The sequence below is a fragment of the Microcaecilia unicolor genome, chromosome 5 (assembly GCF_901765095.1).
Source record: "Microcaecilia unicolor chromosome 5, aMicUni1.1, whole genome shotgun sequence".
Lineage (NCBI taxonomy): Eukaryota > Metazoa > Chordata > Amphibia > Gymnophiona > Siphonopidae > Microcaecilia > Microcaecilia unicolor.
In genome coordinates this window covers 263,934,409-263,958,983 of record NC_044035.1, presented here as the reverse complement: position 1 = coordinate 263,958,983, position 24,575 = coordinate 263,934,409, and the positions used below count along the sequence as shown (strand labels likewise).

Here is a 24,575-nt window from a genome sequence, read left to right as displayed (position 1 = left end):
AGCTGAAAGTCTTGGACTAACTGAATTCAAAGCCACTGTTGGATGGCTGGAAAGATGGAAGGAGAGGAACAACATAAAATTCAAGAAACAGTATGGTGAGAAACAAGACACTGATTACTTTGGTGCTGAAAATTGGGTTGTTTCAGTTCTTCCTACCATCTTGAACGAGTGTAATCCGGTGGGTTGGTCGTGAGCCCATGGGCCCTGGCCGAGGCTGGCAGAGCGCCGACCCAGGCCAAGGGGAGACCGACCCACCACCACACACCCCAGCTACCCAATACCCCTAAGCTACCCTCCCCCGCAGTACCTCAGGAAGAAAGAGAAATAGGCATACAGGCGGGCCTCGCGGCCGAACCGGAACCCAGGCGTGTAGAGCCACTCGTGCGGGCCTCACGGCTGAACTGGAACCTAGACACACACAGGGAGGGGTGAAAGAACCCCGAGGGCCCCCCTGGGCCCCCAAAATGCCCTGCCAGCAAACAAGGTATCAGCTGTGGCGGCGGGGCGGGCGGCGACGGCGGGGGAGGGTTGGTGGCGGGAGGAGGGTTCAAGGGGATCGTCGGCAGGGGGTCCAATGCGGCTGCAGGGCGGGCGGCGACGGCAGGGGAGGGTTGGTGGTGGGAAGGGGGTTTCAAGGGGATCGTGGTGACGGCGGCGGTGGTGGCTGGGGGGGGCAGCTAAACAGTGCCCCCCCCCCACCTCGGGCTGTGGACCCCGCTCCCGGCGAGGTCTGTCTATGCCCCTGCTCTGATCCAACCTGTGGATCAGGGCATAATAGCCAATTTCAAACAACATTATCAGGCTCTTGTACTACGTCGTCTGATAAGAGTTATGGATGACCAGACTGGCAAGGATAAATGTGCTGTTGAACTGGCTCATAATCTATCACTGTTGGATTCCCTACATATGCAGAAAGAAGCCTGGAATCATGTTACACAGGCAACCATTGTGTACTGCTATAAGTGGGCAAGCTTTGTTAAGGATGTGGAGAGGGACCAAACAGATGCAGCTGTTGCAAACGCGTCAGATGAACAGGTTATTGACATCCCAGCCGGTGTTACTGAAGAGGAGTTTCATCGCTACGTAGCTGTTGATTACGATCTACAAACAACTGACGACAGCACTGATGTCGAGATATGCACCTACACGCAGGCAACAACGGCTGATGATGAAACAGATGATGAAATGAGCAGCGAGGCACATGCTGATGAAATTCAACAACCTCCTCCTGTCACTTTTGCAAGAGCGCTGGAGAGTCTCAACACTGGATGTCAGTGCTATGACAGTTTTTACCGTCTGGCAGACGTGGTCTATGGAACTCACAGATCCAATAGTGTACAGCGGACTATAACTGATTACTTCAAGTAAGCCTAATGTCAGTTAACAGAGTCTGTATACTATATGTATAATAATAAACAGTACTGTACATATGTTTATCAGATGTCAAGCTTCTTTGGGTCACAACGGTTAAGTGCATGCTCTGGTTAACTGCATGCATTTCTTTGGCAGATATTTGGGATAAGTTGCAAAGGATTTTTGGGTTTCAGGATTCTTTTCTACCAAAGTATGTAATCTGGAAGTCAATTTGCACCCCATTTATATTTACAGAGAGCGATAAACTGCTTTTTGACATCTTGGTCTCTATTGCGTTGAAATTAATAATATCGCATTGGAAAGATAACTCTCCAGTCAATGTCATTCTTTGGTGGAATTGGGTCTTATTGTACAAGAAATATGAGCAACTGTCAGTGAATGATATCCCTAGGTCTAATTATGGTTCTCAGAAATGGAAAACTTTCGACCTCTTTCTTTTATCAGCTGTCTAACTGTATTGCCTAATGTTTGATCTCAGCTTAATGTATAACATTGTCTTGTATTGCATAAGTTGTTTTTTTTGTTTTTCTTTTGTTTGCTGTATTTTTGAAAAACTCAATAAAAAAAATATTTTAAAAAAAAGAAAGAAAAGAAAATATGTTTTATCTCGGGCTCAATGAATACAGTTCTTAGATATGTTATGCTTTTCCTCTTTTGTTTCTTTTTTTTAACAATTGTGTTAGTTGTAAGCTAATGGTTCACTAATGTTCCTCTTATTATATATAACCCGCGGTGAATCAAATTTTGGTATTTGCAGGATATAAGTCTTGTATAATGTAATGTACTGTAATATCCTGAAAACCTGACTGTCTGGCTGCGCCCCAAAGACTGGGTTGGGAAACACTGGTATAGACTATTCATAAACTTGTATTTACAATGGGGTCCTTTAACTAAGCTATGGTAAACACTAATGCATGCTTACCACAGCTGAAAAGGGCTTACTGGGGGATGTACTGAGGCATCCTGAGAATTTTGCAATGTGCACACCCTATGCATGTGCTAAAAAATAAATAGTATTTTTGGCTCAGGGGGCATGTCTACTACAGCTACATTGATGCACACTAACCTCCCCCCCCCCCCCCCCCCCCCCCGTTTACTAAGCTGCAGTAGTGGCTGCTGCATGATAATGCCGACATAGCCCATTCAAAGTGAATGGGCTGTTTCAGCATTAGCGCACAGCAGCCGCTAGCGCAGCTTAGTAAACAGAGAGGTAACTGATTAGCGTGGGATGAACACATGAGCATTACCGCCCACAAAATAGGTGTCAGTAAGGGCTCATGCACTAATTTTTAATAATGGCCATTAATTCAGAAAACAGAAAATCAGACATTTTCTGGCTGCTGTTGAAATGGCCTTAGTGCACAGGAAAGACCCGTGTAAGGGTGCACTAAGGCCACTTTCCACCACAGCTTTGTAAAAGCACCTCAATACCTTTAAGAACAGGACTGCTGTAGGGTAAAACCAGGACTGGATTAGCCTTTCCTGATTAAAAAAAAAAAAAAAGAGCCAGCTAGTCACCCTAACTGTATCCATTTTGAGGTCAGTTTTCAGCCTCCACACTTGAGTACAAACCTTACTTTTGAAATCTATTGTGGCTAGTTCCATTGGGGAGTGTTTAAGCCATGCTCTTTACAAAGTGCATGAGTTAAAGTAAGGAAAAGAGAGTGCAGAGTTGAAGGTGAAATCCCCTTGCCTGCTTTTTTGTACCCTTACCCAGAGCTGACTCTATTCTACTTGAAGAAAAGTATAAATATCATTATTTTGTGAAGGCCTTTCTGGAAGATAGATTGTTGTTGATTGACTATGGTTGTTTTAGTTATGGTTATGTGTATTCATGTTTTTATTGCTTGTGTACATTTATTTGTTACCCACTTTAGATAAAGGCAGTATATAAATAAAAATAATTAATTAATATGCATTATCAGCAGCACATATACTTTTCCATGCAGAGGGCCTGGGATGGTTTAAAGGAGACCTTCTTCATAGGAAAATTGGCTATATCCAAGCAAATCTAACTTAAAAAGGTTACTATGCCCATGTCTACTATGGGTTAATTTTTATCCAACCAAAATTCACCAGTGATGATGTTTATTCTACATTTAAATTTTCCATGCAAATTTTATTACAGTTGATAGAAAATTAGGAAAGAAAAGAAAGCAAGATGGTGTATTTTGAGTATACATAGAAATTAATTATTATTTAATAGAAAGAAGGAGAATCCCTCATTTATTATTGTGGTGAGTGGCAAAACTATGGTTGCCCCACGTACTTCTGTGAATTTGGCAAAAAGGGTATCATTTTCCAATACATACTGAGAGAAGGCAATCCAAGTTTTATACATTACTAGTAGTATGAAAATTCTTTGCACATCTCTGCATTTTCAAATGGGGTCACCTTTCATTTATACATACCAGGAAATCTGCTGTGCTGATGGGCATCACAGTTGAATCCATTGAATTGTGCAGTCACACAGAAGACTTCTACTGTCACCAGCAACAGAAAGCATACTCGGTCCATGGCAAATCCTACAAAAGGGCATCTAGTTCTATCAGTCAATGTGCACTGTTATCAGTGTCTCTAATTACATAAGATCATTATCAGGTGCATGTTAGCAGTGTTGTAGGACAAGGAAAGAATTAGGGGGGGAGAGGATGAGTTCTGACTAATCAAACATATACTCTGTGATGTTCTTGTGCAGTAAGAGAGGCAATTCTATAAATGGTGCCCCAAGTTAAGTACCAGAAAGATCCGTACTAAAGTAGCTTAGGGCTAGGTTCTATATATGGTGCCAAAAAAGCGCTATTCTATAAGCCGTGCTTAAAGTTAGGCATGGTTTATAGAATAGTGTTTATGCCCGAGAACTGCGGCTAACTTTAGGTGCAGCCATTTGCACCAACTGAAACGGTATAAATGTACGTGTCTACATTAGGCACATATCCCTTTTATTATATAACAAAGCACATTAATTTTAGGAACGCACCCATTATGCCTTTGACCCTCCCATTTCCACGTCCCCTTTTTCAAATCACATGCATATTTGGGACGTGGATCCTGCACCTAAATTTACAAATGTAAATGCCAAGTAAATCTAATTATTGGCCATAATTTCTTGTTGAAAAGCCAATTATTGGCACTAATAGGGGAAGGATAACAAAAAGAAAAAGGGATGTGTATAAACAATATCTTAGAAATACTGGGGTAGATATTCAAAAGGGTTTAACAAGGTAGAAAGTCTCCCACTGGCCGCCCCAGAGCACATATTCAACAGCACTTATATTATATATATTATATTACATGAATTCTTATATTCCACAAATACCCAATCAGGTTTTATGCGGATTACATAATATGAAGTCCAGCAATATCCAGAGAATAACAAAGATTGGCTTGTAAATACATTTATTGAAATCCTAGTCTAACAACCACTTTAAAAAATCATTTAAAAAGGTGAGTTTTCAAAGCTTTGCAAAGTTATCTCCTCTTTAGGAATGATCTGATTTCAAAAGGAAGATCATTCATAAATAAAAGAAGCTTGATACATAAGAGAGACATTATAAGTGCTCCTGCATTTCAAGCCTTTTGGGCTCGGAAAATGCAGGAGCACAGTATCATGAATATGATATCTAGAAGACTGTACACAAATTAAATCAGACATGCAAGATGGAGCCAGGCCATAAATGATTTTCTGAACTCTCACACAAACCTTAAAGCTCCAGCAGGTTTCCGTAGGAAGCCTGTGCAGCTTTATCAGTAAAGGAGTACACTTAACTGACTAGTGATGCTGAATTTGTGCTCTGACTGCCGTGGCACTAACTGATTAATGCAAGGGTGGTGCAGAGACTTCCTTGGTTAGCAGCAATTTTCAGTCTGCTAACTGGGTAAGTGCCTGGATAAAGTCAGTACAGCAAAATGCTGCCCTAACTTGATCCACCTAATTATCCAGGCAATTGTCTGAATATCAGCGACATCTGAATAACTCCAAGAGACCACAGATCTGAATATTCATTGTCAGTGCGTGGATTAGGCATTTTCTGTCTGCAGCAGTCAGCACCTCTCTGATTGCCGATTGCCACATGCTCAATATCAGCCTGACTGCAATTAGTCATTAAAATCTCCAGGAGGGGGAAGCACTGCTGTATAGATAGTTTGTATCCAAACCACTAGGAGCCAGTACTTTATAAATAAAAACTTTCTATACAGCAATATAGCTATACAGCTTTGTCCTGAAGGCATGCCTAACCAATATGGTTTTCAGGATGTCTGTAATAAATAGACAAGAGAAAGATTTGCATGCATTGGATTCATGCAAGGGCAGCCCGACCATTAGGCCACCTGACACCACTCTTTTGGAAGCGGCCTCTTCCCCTTTCTTCCTCCACCCCGTTCCAGAGTTTACCTTCTTTCTTCATATTCCAAAAGCCGACAGTGGCAGGCACAATTCCCATATGCTGCTCTGCCACCGGCACCCGCCTCTTCTCTTTACTGTGGCCAGCTCTCTAATGTAATTTCCTTCTTCCTCAGAGGCAGCCACAGTAAAGAAGAGGCCGGTGCCGGCGGCAGGGCAGCGTATAGGAATCAGTGCCTCCACTGGCTTTTGGAACATGAAGAAAGAAGGTAAACCTGGGGAACAGGGTGGAGGAAAGAAGGGGGGAGATGCCAGAACTTGGCCTGGTGGGCGGCATCTCTGGCCTGCCTCAGGCGGCATCTTGTCTTGGGCCACACCCTAGGCCAAGTTCTGGACTCATGCAAACTCAAGAACAGGGCTGACTTCACCATTAAGCACAGAAAATTGTCTTCCTCAGAATTAAACTAAAACTTTGGAAATTCCCTTTTAAATTTCACTTTCAATCATTATTCACTCCAAAATGTATTGCTTGTCATAAAACATTCACTTTCAAGACTTAATAGTTTCTCTTACACCCTTAGCAGCACCTCTGCTCTCCTCAGTGGTGTCCATTGCTCTCCTCAGATTCTTTCTGTCAAGGTTCCTTTTCTCACTACTGCAGCCAATGAGAACACAGCTTACAAACACTCATAAGCCCATATACATTTCATTACGCTATTTCAAGTTAAGCTATTTAAAAGTTTTGGGTTTGGTTTAAACTAGAATCATTCATGTGTACTAGCCTCAAAACTCTAAACATTTCCAAACTTTGAATTTAATTATTTTTATTTTTATCTCTAACCACCTCCTGTAATTTTCAGACTTCTACAACATTTTTGCAATGTTGCAACCTCATAACACATCCCAAGAGACTCTCAGCACCTCTACTGTCCACTTTAAACATTTTAAAATCTGCAAAAAATATATTTTTATATTTTTAATAAGGAGCTGGCCTCCATGCCAGTCTCACATGACCCTACTGGGCATGCACGAGAAAATCACACCAAAATACCAATTCTGGGCTTAATGTGAGCTTTTTCTGGCCCATGCTCTCCCAGCATTCAATTTGGCCCCTTGCTATGCAATTGTGCATGGGTGATTGTACAATTGCACTGATCACGGTTCTACCAAGGCCACTAGAAACTACCTTTACCCCATGCTTCTCCTGCCTTTTTGGCACTTTTTATATTTAAATATAGGCTCCCTGTGCCCAAAAATCTCTATTCTGGGCCTGCCCGAGGTCCTGGTTGCATCCCAGGAGCAGACTGACCATTCGATCATTCTGCAAAGGAAAAATACTGCATGGCATACGTAGGCAGACGGTGGCCCAACTATTTGGGGAGGCTAAAGGGGGTGGGGTTAGGGGCAGGGCCAGGGGTGGAGCTTAAATCCATAATTGTCTGATAACACAGAAAAAAAAATAAAAGTCACAATTAATACCTTGTATTAAATTTAGATATTAGATATGTATCATATGTCAAAGAATAAAGTGGTTGCTCAAAGCATATACTAACCACAATTGCTGAACTGCAAAACACTATGCACAACTTTGTGCAAAAACACACTCAGAACCTTACTGTACCATAAATATTACACTGGGCAGAACCTAATACACCAATATACCACCCATATGGAAAATGCAGACCGTCAACAATATGAAACAAGGGATCATATCATCACAATTCTCATGTAGAGCCACAAAACACCCTAATTCATGTTCAATGTAGGATAAAATGCCATAAATAAGTAAATAAATAAATATAAACTTTTAATGTTGAGCACCTAATTCTCAAAGTGGACATATTCCAAACACTATAATGAAAATAAAATGATCTTTTCTACCTTTGTTGTCTGGTGACTTTGTTTTCCTGATCATGGTGCCGCCCTTTCAGGTGCTTAGCAATAAGGGTCCAGTGTTTTGTGCCATATTTTTTAAACAATTAAGTGTCCCTCTGATCTTCCTCTTTGGTGCAAAACCCTCAGCCATGGTGCTGGCATTGCTGATCACTACGGTTAGGGAACAGGCTAGCTATCAGCTTCCACTCATTTTGTCCAAATTGTTTCACCAGTTTTTTCAACCATTCATCCTTTGCTGGGGTCCACTTTACTTTTACTCTGTTTTCTCGCTGATCCGTAACATCCAAGTCTGTGTCCTGGTAATGAAGCTCTTCAGGATCTTCACATCGGGAGCGCCGAGCCATCCTCCCTCTGTTTCCCTGCTAAGAAAGGCACTTGCCACGCTGGAGCGAACGAAGAGGTTTCCTGCTTACAAAGCAGAGCGCCCCTGTGCGAATTTGAGGGAACGCCAGGATTTTTGTCTCCTCTTCCCCTGCTCTTTCTTTTGGGCAAATTAACAAGGCTTTTTTTTTCCTATCTCTCGCCAACTTCTCCCGGCTTGCACGTCGCACATAATATGGAAATGAAGTAAAGACAAGTTAATTGGTCTGGAACTACGGTGTTTTTTTTTTTTAAATATTTTATTTATAATTTCAATTTTTCACAAGTATTCAATCTTGTTATAGAAAAACAGAGTAAGTATAATACATATAGGAAATAAAGATAATAAACTTTCCCCTCTTATATTAAGAGAGGTAAGAAAAACACAAAACATCCTCTTTCTTAGACCACCAAAACTTTGGAGGGAGCGTTAAGCATATACAGGTGGTTTAAATAAAAAGAAACTATCTTAAACATAGTTGGCCTGGTTAACTCCTTACATCTTTATTATTAATCCTGATCTTCTTAATATTCAAATACTATCTGGTTACTTTCTTCATTTCTAGAAAAGTTTTTAGCTGTTGCGGTTCAAAAAAAACATATTTTTTATCTAGGTAATTTACCAAACATTTACATGTATAAGACAAAATAAATCTCGCTCCCAGCAGTCTAGTCTCTTCTCTAAGTGCCAAGAAAGCTTTTCTTCTATCCTGTGTGGTCTTAACCACATCCGGGTATATCCATATCTTATCACCAAGAAAAGTTTTCGCGGCATTTTTGAAATACATTTTCATTATATCATTCATATCCTGTTCGAAAACCAACGAAACAAGCAACGTTCTCCTTGCTGAAACTTCGGTTGCTGACTGTTCTAAAAAGTCAGTCAGATTTTGCAAATCTCCCATAGACTTCAATTTTTCCCCCCTTTTTAAATCAGGTAAATAATAAATTTTGTTGATTGGAGGAATCAAATCAGGGGAATATTGAAGATTTTCCATCAAGAACTTTTTAAATAAATCCTTCGCATTTATTTCTGGGGAAATTGGAAAATTCAGCAACCTCAAATTCAAACGTCTGTTATAATTTTCGAACAGTTCTATCTTTCGATGTATTAACATTTTATCTTTTATAAGTAAATCCGTTTTTTCCTTCAGAGTCAATATGTCTTGGTGGGTAGCAGAGTTAATTTTTTCAGATTCTTTTTTAAATGTCTCAAATGTTAATGCTAATGGAACTACGGTGTTTAAACCTTTTTAAACTGCAGCGACGGGCCGGCTCACCTCTGCTCCAGCCTTTCCCTGCCTTCTCGCTTCTCGCTTAGACTCAGAGGAAGGTGGGACACTGAGCGAGAAGGGAAAGGCTGGAGCGGAGGTGAGCCGGCCCATCGCTGCAATTTAAAAAGGTTTAAACGCCAGACGGCCACGGCAGGTATGGAAAGGTCGGGCAGATGAGGGCGGGCTCAGTGGGGGGTGGGCGGCAGCGGAAAAGGCGAGGAAAGGTCACAGCTTGGCTGGGGAGGCTTAGCCTCCCCAAGCCTCTTATACAGGGCGCCTATGATGGCATAGCTGTACTAGTGACTTCATAAGGGCATGTGTACATGCACTAGCCTTCCAGTTATCTCCTGGAAAGGTGTGTAGTAGTAGCATGTGTTACACAGACAGAGTCTCCGAGAACATCTGTGAACCATGGAGGGGAGTTTGCTACCATCAGGCTTGTGACTAATAAGATATTCTTGCTGGAATCACATGCCCTCATTGTCATGATAGTGAATTCTGCTGGACAGAGGTACATGGTTTATGTTTGGTCCATATGTGTGACCTGAGCCAGAGGAAGGCCAATGCTGGGCATGAGAGGAGAAAAGGAGAAGATTTGATGGTGAATGGATCTCTCTCAGAGGAGACCCTCAGGGGGAGGAATGCTGGCTTCGGCCTAACCCCTGGTAAGCCTTTCCTCAGCTGAGAGGTGCCCAGCTCTACCACTGGCTGCCTTTCAGGTGCTGTGGAGGACTTGCAGCTCATCTGCATATCCTTACAGCCTTCTCCGGGGTGACACCCAGGTCCACTTCGATCCACTCAGGGTCTCCGCTCTAGGTGCCGCGCGCCGTTAGTCACGCGGGGCATTTTTCTCATTACATCTAATCTTCTTCCCAGTTGCTAAAGTACCTCAGTCGTTTATGGCCCCTATTCACATTCTCTTCCTAGCCCTGTCCCTTCCTAATCTTTTCCCTCACCCCCTACCTCTCTCCGCTACAGGAACTCACTGCCCATTGACTTCATCACCTCACCTTCTCTCCTACCCTCTTCCTCCCTCTTGGCTTTTAATCTCCATATCTCTCTTCCCTCCATTTTGCCTTCCCCATTCCACCTAAACACCTCTCGCCTTCAATGCCTTCGTGGCCACACCTCTCCTACTCTCGTCCGCTCTCTTTAACTCCTTCTCTTACTCTCAGCCGGTGACATTAATCCCAATCCTGGCCTTCCTCACCAACTATTATCCCAACTCTACAGATCTCACCGCAACCTCTCTAACCTCATCTCTATTCCTCTACTCCCCTCCTCATCTCTGCCCTTCTCTTGCGCCCTTTGGAATGTCCGCTCTATCTGTAACAAACTCCCCTATATCCAGGACCTCTTTATCTCGCGTCACCTCCATCTGCTCACCATAACAGAAGCCTGGCTCTGCCCTGATGACTCTGCTTCAGTCGCAGCCCTCTGCCATGGCGGTTATCTTTTTTCACATACTCCTCACCCTGCTGGTCGCGGGGGCGGTGTTGGACTACTTCTCTCTCCCTCCTCCAGATTTCAACCCCTTCTTCCACCTCAATCTCACTGTTTTTCCTCTTTTGAAGTCCACCCTATCCGCTTTTTCTCTCCTCTGCCTCTTCGAATAGCGGTCATTTATCGTCCCCCTGATAAGTCCCTTTCATCCTTTCTCAGTGACTTTGATGCCTGGCTTGCCTTCTTCCATGATCCTTCTTCCCCCTCTCTCATCCTTGGTGACTTTAATATTCCTGCTAATGATCCTTCCAACTCTTATATTTCCAAGTTACTCGCTTTAACATCCTCCTTTAATCTCCAACTATGCTCCACCTCCCTCACTCATCAAAATGGTCACTGTCTTGATCCCATCTTCTCCTCTAACTGTTCACCCTCTAGTTTCCTTGCCTCTGATCTTCCCCTTTCTGATCACCATCTTATAACTTTCACACTTAAATCTCCTCCCCCCCAGTCCCGTCCTATCTTATCTAATTTATCTAGGAATCTTCACAATATTGACCCTTCATCTCTATCCTCCCATGTTTCAAACCTCCTCTCTACTGTGGCACCATCCACGTCTGTCAACGAGGCTGTTTCTTCTTACAACAATACTCTGTCCTCTACCTTAGACACTCTTGCACCTTTGATGATCCGCCCTTTAAGGCGTACAAAACCCCAACCTTGGCTGACTTCTAATATCTGCTACCTACGTTCCTGTACCCGCTCCGCTGAATGCCTGTGGTGGAAATCTCGGGCCCTTCCTGATTTCTTACACTTTAAGTTCATGCTGACCTCCTTCCAATCTGCTCTTTTACGCGCCAAACAGGATTGTTATATCCAACTGACCAACTCTCTTGGCTCTAACTCTCGACTTCTCTTCACCACATTGAACTCTCTCCTCAAGGTGCCCCTCCCCCAACTCCCCCTTCATTATCTCCTCAGACCCTTCCTGAATTCTTTCACGACAAGGTTCAAAAGATAAACCTTGAATTCTCTACCTTGCCACCTCTCCCTCCACTAGTCCATTCCCCTCTCTCTCCTTTCCCTCATTCCTTTTCCTCCTTTCCTGAAGTTACAATAGAGGAAACTACACTTCTCCTTTCTTCCTCAAAATGTACCACCTGTTCCTCTGATCCCATTCCCACCCACCTTCTTAATGCCATCTCACCTGCTCTTATTCCTTTTATCTGTCACATTCTCAACCTCTCACTTTCCACTGCAACTGTCCCTACTGCCTTTAAACATGCTGTGGTCACACCCCTCCTTAAGAAGCCTTCACTCGACCCTACTTGTCCCTCTAATTACCGACCCATCTCCCTCCTCCCTTTTCTCTCCAAATTACTTGAGTGTGCTGTTCACCACCACTGCCTTGATTTTCTCTCCTCACATGCTATTCTTGACCCACTACAATCTGGTTTTCGCCCTCTCCACTCAACCGAAACTGCGCTTACTAAAATCTCCAATGACCTATTACTGGCTAAATCCAGAGGTCTCTATTCCATCCTCATTCTTCTTGATCTTTCCACTGCTTGTGACACTGTCGATCACAGCATACTCCTCGATACCCTGCCCTCACTTGGATTCCAGGGCTCTGTCCTTTCCTGGTTCTCTTCCTACCTCTCCCTCTGCACCTTCAGTGTTCACTCTGGTGGATCCTCTTCTACTTCTATCCCTCTGCCTGTCTGCATACCTCAGGGTTCTGTTCTTGGTCCCCTCCTCTTTTCTATGTACACTTCTTCCCTTGGTTCATTAATCTCATCCCATGGCTTTTTCTACCATCTCTATGCTGATGACTCCCAAATCTACCTGTCTACCCCTGAAAACTCACCTTGCATCCAAACCAAAGTTTCAGTGTGCTTGTCTGACATTGCTGTCTGGATGTCTCAACGCCACCTGAAATTAAATATGACCAAAACCGAGCTTCTCATTTTTCCCCTCCAAACCCACCTCCCCACTCCCCCCATTTTCTATTTCTGTTGATGGCTCTCTCATTCTCCCTGTCTCCTCAGCTCGAAACCTTGGGGTCATCTTTGACTCTTCTCTCTCCTTCTCTGCTCATATCCAGCAGATCGCCAAGACCTGTCATTTCTTTCTTTACAACATCCGTAAAATCCGCCCCTTTCTTTCGGAGCACTCTACCAAAACCCTCATCCACACCCTTGTCACCTCTCATTTAGACTACTGCAATCTGCTTCTTGCTGGCCTCCCACTTAGTCACCTCTCCCCTCTCCAATCGGTTCAAAACTCTGCTGCCCGTCTCGTCTTCCGCCAGGGTCGCTTTATTCATACTACCCCTCTCCTCAAGTCGCTTCCCTGGCTCCCTATCCGTTTTCGCATCCTGTTCAAACTTCTTCTACTAACCTATAAATGTACTCACTCTGCTGCTCCCCAGTATCTCTCCACACTCATCCTTCCCTACACCCCTTCCCGTGCACTCCACTCCATGGATATATCCTTCTTATCTGTTCCCTTCTCTACTACTGCCAACTCCAGACTTCGCGCCTTCTGTCTCGCTGCACCCTACGCCTGGAATAAACTTCCTGATCCCCTACATCTTGCCCCATCCTTGGCCACCTTTAAATCTAGACTGAAAGCCAACCTCTTTAACATTGCTTTTGACTCGTAACCACTTGTAACCATTCGCCTCCACCTACCCTCCTCTCCTCCTTCCTGTACACATTAATTGATTTGACTTGCTTACTTTATTTTTTGTCTATTAGATTGTAAGCTCTTTGAGCAGGGACTGTCTTTCTTCTATGTTTGTGCAGCGCTGCGTATGCCTTGTAGCGCTATAGAAATGCTAAATAGTAGTAGTAGTAGTAGATAGAGAGACTAATTTGCCCTGTAAACTGAACTCTGTGTTGAGCACTGCACAAAGTATAGTTTAAAAGCAGCTCTGTGGCTTTCTATGAACTGAGTAACCAGCTGCACAGATCAGGGACCGTGGACTTTTCTGATCTACAAGGGCTGCTAGAGCTGGAAGAAATCTGATTCTGCACATCACTGAACTCTGGAACCTACAGGGGTGAGAAAAGCAGGAATTTTCTACTTATAACTCAGGTTTTACTTAGCTTTGGTTTTGCCTGTAACTGATTGGTTGTCTCAGGACTGGTGGTCAGTAGCCTAATACTGCTGCTGTTGGTAATCTTTTCTCAGGATATATTATAGTTGCATAATTACTATATTTTTTCCATATATCTATTAGTGTAATAATCAGTATATTTTGGTAGTTTACAGAGTTTTGTAACTTGATTTGCATTTTGCCATATTGCTATTTTCATATCTATAATAAATAATATATTTCCACTTTGGCATTATTCCTTTCTTTGGGAGTCAGCCTGACAGGAACCTAAGGGCCAATTAGGTACTCTCATATCCTTAGCAAATGAGTCCGGAGTAATTACTGCATAAGTGATTTTCTGTTTCCTTACAAAGTACCTTACAAAGCAACCTTGTAAGCAGCATTAGTCCATCAGCCTGGGAGCATCAGGGCTCCAAGCTGCAGCCTAATGTTTCTTGGTCATCTCTTAAAAAGGCCAGCAATATGAAAAATTGTAGTCTCTCTCCCCTCCCCCCTACACACTGAAAGCCTCTGTTGTGATCCCCTAAATCAAGCTCCTCCAATAATATAACTCAACCAGTCACCCGCACCCAGAGGGCACCCCCAAGTTGTGATCCTGCACCCAGAACCCCCACCCCCAAAGTCATTAATAGCCCCAAGGCTCCCCATAACTTAAAGGCTCCCCCCAACCAATACCATAAAAATTCTCTGGGGTCTAGTGGGCAGGCAGAAGTGGTCCCCAGCAGTTCCTGCCCTTCTTGGTGCTGGGATCCATAATGGCTCTGGTAACCCCTAGAAGTAGTCTGGTGATACTACTGCAAGGGGAAATCTTTACATATAAGTGGGGTCACATCTTGAGGATCCCTTTGGGTGGGTATGGTCGGATGGTGTATACTATTAGTGGGCTTTATGGGAGGTTCCACAATAGAGGTTTTCTATGGGGGACACACATGGGAAACTACAATTTTTTTATGGTGCTGGCTTCTTTAAGAAATGGCCTGGAAGTATTGGACTGCAGCTTAGTGTTCCAATGCTCCTGGGTGGTAAAATAACTTCAACCTTTAGAATTTACACAGGAATGAGCTGCTTTACATGCATTTGCTTGTTTTGCATTTCATTGCAATGTAACATGGGATGCCATATTTAACGCTGCGTTAGGGCACCACATCATGTATTACAGCTTTTAAAATGTGTTAAGAGGCAAATAACATGGGTTAGTGCCCTAACACAGCTTGATAGCTTACCCCCTTAGTGAAGAAACAATTGGAAGAACAGGTGAAGGTAACACGATTAAACTGTGCACCATCAAATCTAGCCTGGGAGGAGGCCTCCCTATTAACAACAATCACCATTGCCTCAAAGTTAATGGTGGCAAGAGTATGGAACCATGTAGAACCACATGATGATGTAAAGATGCAGATGTGGGATTTGTGGTTAGGGGCAATTCTGGAACTGGGTGCCTCCATTTAGGTGCCCTGAGGGCACTTTGTAAGAGCCTAGCATTTAGGAGCTTGCACTTACGCTAACCATAGAGCTGGTGTAAGTGCAGCAGGGACATGTGTGCAGTATTCTGTAAGTTATCCCCAGGATTCTACATAGCAAGACTTAAGTTGTGCGTGCAAATCCAGTGGTTTTATGGATTTGCGCGTGCAACTTAATTAGTTAACAAGCCAATTGGCACCGATAATTGCCACTTAACAAGCAATTACTGACACTACTTGACATTAATTAGAATTTAAGCACACAACTGTCTAAGCTTATTCTATAATGTGATGCGCATAAATTCTAAGTAGCATAGTTGAAAAGTGGCATGGCCATGGGCGTGGAATGGGTGAATCATGAGCATTTCTAAAATCTATGCGAGTTGTTATGGAATACACCTGGTCTGCATCTAATTTAGATATCAGGATTTACACCAAGTTTTACGTGACGTAAATGCCCATGATTAAATTTAGTCATGCAGACTGTAAGGAGGTTGGAGGGTCTAAGCAGGTCAGGAGGAGGTATGAGGCTAGACTACATTCCCCACAAGGCCCTGAGAGAAGGGATCGGGGTGGTAGGTCCCAAAAACCCGGTATGGCCCCCACGTGGAAGGGAGGGGGAAAAGGACTGGAAAGAGCAACTGCTATGGCAGACGAGGGCCAGAAGGGGGAGCAGGGATGACAAAGCTCAATTCCCTTGGGTTCGAAATCAGTACAAGATTCCTTCCACCTGGGAGGGGGAGGAGGTCTCCAACCAACAGCCTAGCAGAGAAGCAGAGTTAATGGAGTGCTTGGAGGAAGGAGAGGCTGGAGAGACCAACACACCAGGTTTGGAAGAGCCGGTTGACATGGACTGTAATTGTACTTTGGGGCAGAGTTGCAGGGACTGAAGGCAGTGGGTGGTCACAGGAGTCAATTAGCTGTGTTGTGGGCGGTGTACTACCATTCTGCAACCACCCAAGCGGAAAGACTTTTAAAACTGAAACCTAGGCTGTTGAACTGGGGGGAGAACTTGGATTTAAAGGGAAGTTTTTTTCTTGTTGTTTTGTTTTGGAAACTGAATAGGACTTTAACCCCCTTGAACTGAGATTTGTGGAGGAGGGGGAATAAACTGTTTGGAACTAAAAGCTGTGTTGTCTGGAAGGACTTTGTTTGTGGACTGCTGAAGGGAGCCTACCACCCCCTGAAGGTTTGCTACCGGGATACAGATATTACAAGACGAACACTCAGAAGAGAAAAACCAGGTGGTGCGGACAAAAAAAACCCTCCTTGTTTATTTGTACTAAAGGTAATAATATATAACTCAAAACAACAAGCTACCAAGTGGAGTACCCCTAAAAACATGTGTGTAGGTAACACTTAGAATTACTTGAGAGGTGTATAAGTGCAAGTCAATCTAAAAACGTGAGAGTGAAAAATAATAAGTACCTTAAAATCAGTTTGCATATGCATAATTAGGCCAAAAGAAAACATGTTTCAAATGTATTTGTGTGTAGGCCAACAAGATAATGTACAACATACAGGTCAGGACTGCATCAGAGGGTCTGCACTGTATTCTCTGATAGAGGCGTTTCAGGGCAGAGACAGATGACATCAGCAGGGACCTCTGTCCTGACAAGGCTCAGGTTTAACAGTGAAGTTTGTACATGTAGCTACATAAACTCTAAATACATAACTCAAGCTTGAAACTATTTACAAATTACTCTCATACTGTTTCATTTATGTATGTGCACTGGTGCTCTGTGTCAGCTCGTGATGCTAGCTAAACCCTAATCTTTCTGATGGGCAGATGGGAAAGCCATGGATGTCCTGGCAGTAAGACCAACAGAACCTGCACAGGTATCTGCAGAAGGGTTTCTCCGTGATCCTTAATGCAATACAGGAGAAGAGGGGATACTGAAAGGCAACCAGAGAAGAAAACAGTACTGTTGTTTATTCATGGGCACAACCCTGCAGTTGCAAATAGGTTGAATACATGTGGGATCCTCCAAAACACAGCAGCACAGGGCCTCATCTTATCACAGGATACCACAGTGCTTTAACAGCTAGAAAAATGTCAGGAAGTATTTTTTCACGGAGAGAGTGGTGGATGCTTGGAATGCCCTCCCGCGGGAGGTGGTGGAGATGAAAACGGTAACGGAATTCAAACATGCGTGGGATAAACATAAAGGAATCCTGTTCAGAAGGAATGGATCCTCATGAGCTTAACCGAGATTGGATAGCAGAGCCGGTAGTGGGAGGCGGGGCTGGAGGTTGGGAGGCGGGGATAGTGCTGGGCAGACTTATACAGTCTGTGCCAGAGCCGGTGGTGAGAGACAGGGATAGTGCTGGGCAGACTTATACGGTCTGTGCCAGAGCCGGTGGTTGGGAGGCGGGGCTGGTGGTTGGGAGTCGGGGATAGTGCTGGGCAGACTTATACTGTCTGTGCCCTGAAGAGCATAGGTACAAATCAAAGTAGGGTATACACAAAAAGTAGCACATATGAGTTGTCTTGTTGGGCAGACTGGATGGACCGTGCAGGTCTTTTTCTGCCGTCATCTACTATGTTACTATCTTCCTAGACATTAATCTTTCACTGCCACAGGCTGTATAATTGCATGATATGGTACTATGTATAAGATAACAGATAGCTGATAACAGTTTCAAGGAAGAGGATCTTATACCCTCTCCTCCTGATGCCAAGCTGTCCAGAACAAAGATGTCATGGTTGTTTCCAGTGTTCTATCCTTGGATCTAAGAACCCAGCTCTTGCCATCACAGATGTTCTTGTCCTGTCTCAAGCACAGTAAACAAAAGTTGTTTTGAACAGTTCTTTTGCCTCTGTCAGCCTGGATGTCTCCACAATGTCCTAGAGGCCTATTACAGTACCAAGCCTCAGCATGAAAGCTGACATGGCCTAAGTGTGTAAAAAGTCAGGTTCACAATATGGAATCGTGTTTCATGGTAGTGCTTTATGCAGGGCCTCCTTTTGTCCCTACAGCACGAAACTTTAGGCTTATTTTATAAAGAACACCTACATTTAGGCGTACTTTATAGACTATGCCTAGCCATATTTCATTTTGGCATGGATTTTTTTAGGCATGATATATAGAATCTAGCCCTATATGTGTAAGTGGGAGCCCTGCCTATGTCCTACCCATGCTTCACCCCTTGCAAATATGCGCTACAGAAGTTAACTCTTAGGTAGCATGCTAGCACATATGCACATAAGTAAAAACATGCACGTATATATTCTAGTATCCTAAGCATTTATGCTTGTACCACACATATATCTGTTGGCACCTAGGTTATAGAACTACTCCCTTAAAGGGCAACTCTATAAATAAGGTGCTCACATTTATGCACAAGCTATGCACATAAACCTTTAGAATAATGACATATACATATATAGTAACATAGTAGATGACGGCAGAAAAAGACCTGCATGGTCCATCCAGTCTGCCCAACAAGATAAACTCATATGTGCTACTTTTTGTGTATACCTTACCTTGATTTGTACCTGTCCTTTTCAGGGCACAGACCGTATAAGTCTGCCCAGCACTATCCCTGCCTCCCAACCACCAGCCCCGCCTCCCACCACCGGCTCTGGCACAGACCGTATAAGTCTGCCCTGCACTATCCCAAGTATGTGCACATATACATACATAAATGCCAATATTCTGCCTAAATGCTATTCTGCAAATACTTATTCAACTTACACATCACATATTTACAAGGGAGTGTATACAGGGGTGGAGTATGAGTAAGACATAGATGGGGCTCCCACTTACATATGTAACTTACAGAATACTATAAAATAAATTAAGCATGTCCCTGCCATGTTTAGTGGCCTGCACTTATGCCAGGTCAATGGCTGGCATAAGGGTAGGCACCTAAATGTTAGGCTTGCTGATACCAGGTATTGCTGGTATTCTATAAAAGAACATAGGGGGTTAGGTTCCTTTATAGAATATTTTCTTATCATGCAGAGTTGGAATGCCTAAATGGAAGTGTCCAGTTTTAGAATTGCCACATTAGGGCCAGATTCTGTAAAAAAACACTCAAATTTAGACACCAGAAAAGATCCATGCTAAGTGCTATTCTATAAAGGGCACTCCAGACTGTCCACCCTTTATCGAATAGTGCTTAGAGCAGATTCCTGAACCCAAGTTTGAGTATGAGGACTTACACCAGCTGAAACCTGGTATAAATCCCAGTATGCAAGTTGGGCATGAACCCCGGTATTCTATAACACTATACCTAGATGTTTGGAATGCCCCTGACCAATCCATGCCTTTCACATGGCAATGATCTCATTTGGGTTGCACACAAGACACTTTGGGCATAGGTAGTGCGTGTAAATTCAAGTTAGTGCCAATTAACAGTTGAGCTCTTGATTAATGAAACCCCAGAATTAATTGAGCCAACAGGTCAGTGGCATCGAAGACTTTGTGAATGTGTCAAGGTTGAAGGATGACATTTTAAACACAAATTATGAATTAACTAAGAAAAAAACATTATACTAATGTATTTTCAAAGGCCATACTAAATGTTTAAGCAACTGCAAAGTATATTGAAACTATGTAAGGGGTCCTGTTTTATATGGTGGTGTCTGTATATATTAGGGCTGCATTTCGATTACATTTTTTATTTAAAAAAATCAATCACAATTAATCACACAATTAAAGATATTTTTTATTATTTATTTCCCACTGCAGTTCCTTCTGACTCTGGGAAAGTCACATAACCCTCCATTGACCCACATACAATATAAGTACCTGTATATAATATGTGAACTGCTTTAATTGTAACCACAGAAAGGTGGTATATCAAATCTTATCCCCCTTTCCTTCCCTAAAAGACTAATAATCTCCCTCTCCCCCCAACCCAGATCCAACATCTCTCCCTTTCTCTTCCTTCCCTCCCTCTCCTTTTCCCCCCAGATCCATTATTTCTCTTTCTTTCCCAGGGTCCTTTATCTTTCTTTCTTTCTTTCTTTCTTTCTTTCTTTCTTTCTTTCTTTCTTTCTTTCTTTCTTTCTTTCTTTCTTTCTTCCCTTCATCCCTCTCTCCCTCCCTCCCTTGCAACCCCATGAGCAGCAACACAAACTTGGTGGTGAGCAGCACCATGCTCTTCTCATGGCTACTAGAGCACACCGCCTCAGCTATAGTTTCCACCAGTGGCCCCTCTACGTCTGCTTACTTCGCTCCTCCCACCCAGCATCTGCCCCCTCTCTCAATTCCTCTCCCCACCCCCACTGCCTTACCTTAAAGTGGACCTCTATCACTTCCTGTTTCTGCATGGGTGGGAAAGGTCAGAGAGAAAGCTTTGGACCGAGCTGTAGGCAGCATATGTGCAACACTGCTGCTGCTGCTGCTGCTGCTGCTGCTACTGCTGCAGCTGTGGACAAACACCACCGTTAAGGTAAACCAGCACAGGGGGGGGTGATGTTGAATTAGGGGTGGGGGAAAGAAGTTGGATTGCACTGAGGACAGGGGTTGGGAGTTGAGGAGAGCAGAAGAGATGTTTGGAGGAGATGGGAGATATTGAAATATGATTTAATTTTTTAATCGTGATTAAAAATTAATGCATTAATCACAGAATTAACTGTGATTTACTTGCAGCTCTAGATAGATAGATAGATAGATAGATAGATAGATAGATAGATAGATAGATAGATGACCCATTGAGTGAAAAGGTACCAAAAGTGGGGTATGTCATTTATTTATACCACATGATAGAGAGATATCAACTGCATAATCCTGCAAAAATTTCAGCCTCAGGTATGGACTAATTACATCTTTAAAAACTGAGAAACGGTTATCGATAAAAAAGTAATTAACCCCAGAAATCACATACCCCACTTTAGGTACCTGCAGTGTTTAGTCTGCAGAACATGAAAAACATCAAAGCTGTGAAAAAAAAGTCACATAATCCCATTCTATGTACCTGTAGTACACAAAACTTTCACAAATGAAAGTTGCCCTCCAAACTTTTATAGCCTTTGTCTCTGTTATTTGTAACCCCACTTTTGGTACCTTTTCAATCAGTGGGTCACACATATAGATAGATGTACACACACACACACACACATACATACAGTATATATGTACTAAACTTAAAAGACATAACAACATAATAAATTGGTAATTCATCATCCCACCTAAGCTTTTATTGTGATGAATCTTAGGGGCTCATTTTCAAAGCACTTAGGGGGACTTTTACAAAGGCACGCTAACATTTTTAGTGTGCGCTAAATGCTAGAGACACCCATAGAAATATATGGGCGTCTCTAACATTTAGCACTTGCTTATTTTTAGTGCATGCTAAAAAAGTTAGCGCGCGCCTTTCTAAAAGGACCCATTAGAATTAAAAGTTCCATAGCTTACTATAAATGAAGCTCATTTTCAAAAGAGAAAAACATCCAAAAAGTGTCATAAAGCACCATTTGGATGAATTTCTTCTCAAAACGTCCAAGTTGATATTTTCAAAACCTATCTTGCAGACATTTATCTATGCAATTTGTCTGCAGTGCATCCAAATCACAAGGGACGTGTCAGGGGGCGTTTCAAAGGCGAGATTATGGCATGTCTAACACATGGAGATTTTACAGCCATAATGGAACAAAACCAAAATATCTAGGGTGAAACTTCATTGTTTTGGTCTAGACCTGTTTTTCTAATGAATAAGACATAAAAGGTGCCCTAAATGACCAGATAACCACTGGAAGGATTCAGGGATGACCCCCCTTACTCCCTCAGTGGTCACTGACCCCACCCACCTCCCAAAAATGTGAATACAAATAGTATTTACTAGCCTCTATGACAGCCTCAGATATTATAGCCAGGTCTATTAGAGCAGCAGCAAACAAAAGCAGACCAAAGATACAGGAGTGCTGGGTAGATTTATTAATACAAATACCCAACGTGGCCATGTTTTGCCCTATGGCTGCATCAGGGGTTAGAAATTAATAAAAAAGCAAATGAATTAAATACAATTAATCAAAATGATAAAATCAGCAGACAACAATAATTAAAAATAGCCAACTTAAAATATGTCAACCAAATAAGATAATAGAATAATAAAATCAACATCAAACGTAAATGCATAACACAATTAAAATGTAACAAACAAAATGAATAAAAACACTCAAACTGAAAATTGTAGACTAATATGCTCAAAAAAGTAACCAAAGGAGGAGTAAGAGATGTGTGAAAAGCACATACCTATTGGGGAAAATACCCAGTTTTCCCCTGATAGTTATTATGGGGGTCTTTTACTAAAGATTAGCTCAAGTTATCTGCAGCAGGGTCCATTTTATTCCTGTGGGCCCTGCTAAAGATAACTCAAGCTAATATTTAGTAAAAGACCCCCTGTGTTTCCAAATATCTTTGAATGGGCTGTGTGGTGTGGAGGGGCATAATTGAACTGGGCGCCCATCTTTATGGGCGCCCCAGCGAAGGAGTGCGGCATCCCGTATTATCGAAACAAGATGGGCATCCATCTTTCGTTTCGATAATATGGTCAGGGACGGCCAAATCTCAACATTTAGGTCGACCGAAATGTTGAGATCGCCGACCTTAGAAATGGCCGACCTCGGTTTACGTGGATAATGGAAACCGAGGACAGCCATCTCAAAAACGATCAAATCCAAGCCATTTGGTCATGGGAGGAACCAGCATTTGTAATGCACTGGTCCCCTCTCACATGCCAGGACACCAACTGGGCACCCTAGGGGGCACTGTAGTGGACTTCACAAATTGCTCCCAGGTGCATAGCTCCCTTACCATGGGTGCTGAGCCAGCCAAAACCCACTACCCACAACTGTACAACACTACCATAGCCCTTAAAGGGTAATGGGGGGCACCTAGATGTCGGTACAGTGGGTTTCGGGTGGGTTTTGGAGGGTTCCCATTTACCACCACAAATGTAACAGGTAGGGGGGATGGGCCTGGGTCCACCTGCCTGAAGTGCACTGCAGTACCCACTAAAAACTGCTCCAGGGACCTGCATACTGCTGTGATGGAGCTGGGTATGACATTTGAGGCTGGCATAGAGGCTGGAAAAAAATGATTTTTAATTAGTTTTTTTGGGTGGGAGGGGGTTGGTGACCACTGGGGGAGTAAGGGGAGGTTATCCCCGATTCCCTCCGGTGGTCATCTGGTCAGTTCGGGCACCTTTTCGAGGCTTGGTCATGAACAAAAAGGGACCAAGTAAAGTCGGCCAAATGCTCATCAGGGACGCCCTTCTTTTTTCCATTATCGGCCGAAGATGCCCATCTGTTAACCACGCCCCCGTCCCGCCTTCGCTACACTACCGACACACCCCCTTGAACTTTAGCCGTCCCTGCGACGGAAAGCAGTTGAGGACAGCCAAAATCGGCTTTCGATTATGCCGATTTGGGCGCCCTTAGGAGAAGGACGCCCATCTCCTGATTTGTGTCGGTAGATGGGTACCCTTCTTCTTCGAAAATAAGCTGGAAAGCCACACAGAAGTCACCAGCGCAGCTCTGCAAACAGGGGGGGGGGGGGGGGTAAGATTCTACACACTGTGCCCTTCTCCAAAATGTAATTTTGAAACAAAAAGCGCTGTAAAAATGCTGGGATATCCATATAAGAAAGTCAAACTTTTATGTGTTCCTGTGACCATTTTGTTTTGCACTTCAATGATGTCACAGGTATATCAGGCATAGAAACGCTGCAGAAAAGCTAAGAGCATGCAATAAATGAATGAGCCTCTAAAACATTAAAAATAATAAATAATGAAAAATCATGAATGTCAAACTGCTATAGAAATAATGTTAAAAATAGTCCTGTGTATAAAAACTAAGAGACCCTTTTACTAAGGGGCTTAGGCGCCTACGTGCGTCCAACATGCATCAATTTGGCAGTACTGCCTGGCTACCGCGTGCCCCAAGCGGTAATTCTGTTTTTGACATGCGTCCAAAACACGCCACAGAAAATATTTTTTATTTTCTACCACATGGCGATAACTGGGCGGTAATCGTCAGTGTACTTGCACTGATGATTACCATCTGGTGAACGCATGGGACCTTACCGCTAAGTAAATGGGTGGCGGTAAGGTCTCAGGCCGAAAATGGATGCACGCTGGTTTTAATTTTGCTGCATGTCTACTTTTGGCCACAAAAAAAAGGCCTTTTCCAGGCAGGCTGAAAAATGGACCTGCTCACATCCAATACACGCACCTACACCAGCACAGGCCATTTTTCGGAATGCCTTAGTAAAGAACTCCTATGTATATAAAAAGAAAAGGAATGCTTATGATCAGTGCAAAGTTAATGGGCTATGTCAGCATTGCTGCAC

The 24,575-nt window shown here is 43.2% G+C and overlaps 1 protein-coding gene across 1 annotated transcript in view; it reads right to left on the bottom strand.

Annotated features, from left to right (window-relative positions):
• ZPLD1 (zona pellucida like domain containing 1) overlaps nt 1-3,891 on the bottom strand; it is a 41,606-nt gene extending 37,715 nt beyond the window's left edge. The window contains exon 1 of the mRNA XM_030205112.1: nt 3,786-3,891. Coding sequence (XP_030060972.1) covers nt 3,786-3,891 — 106 coding nt within the window. The remainder of the gene's footprint in view (nt 1-3,785) is intronic.
• Between the last annotated feature and the right edge of the window lie 20,684 nt (nt 3,892-24,575).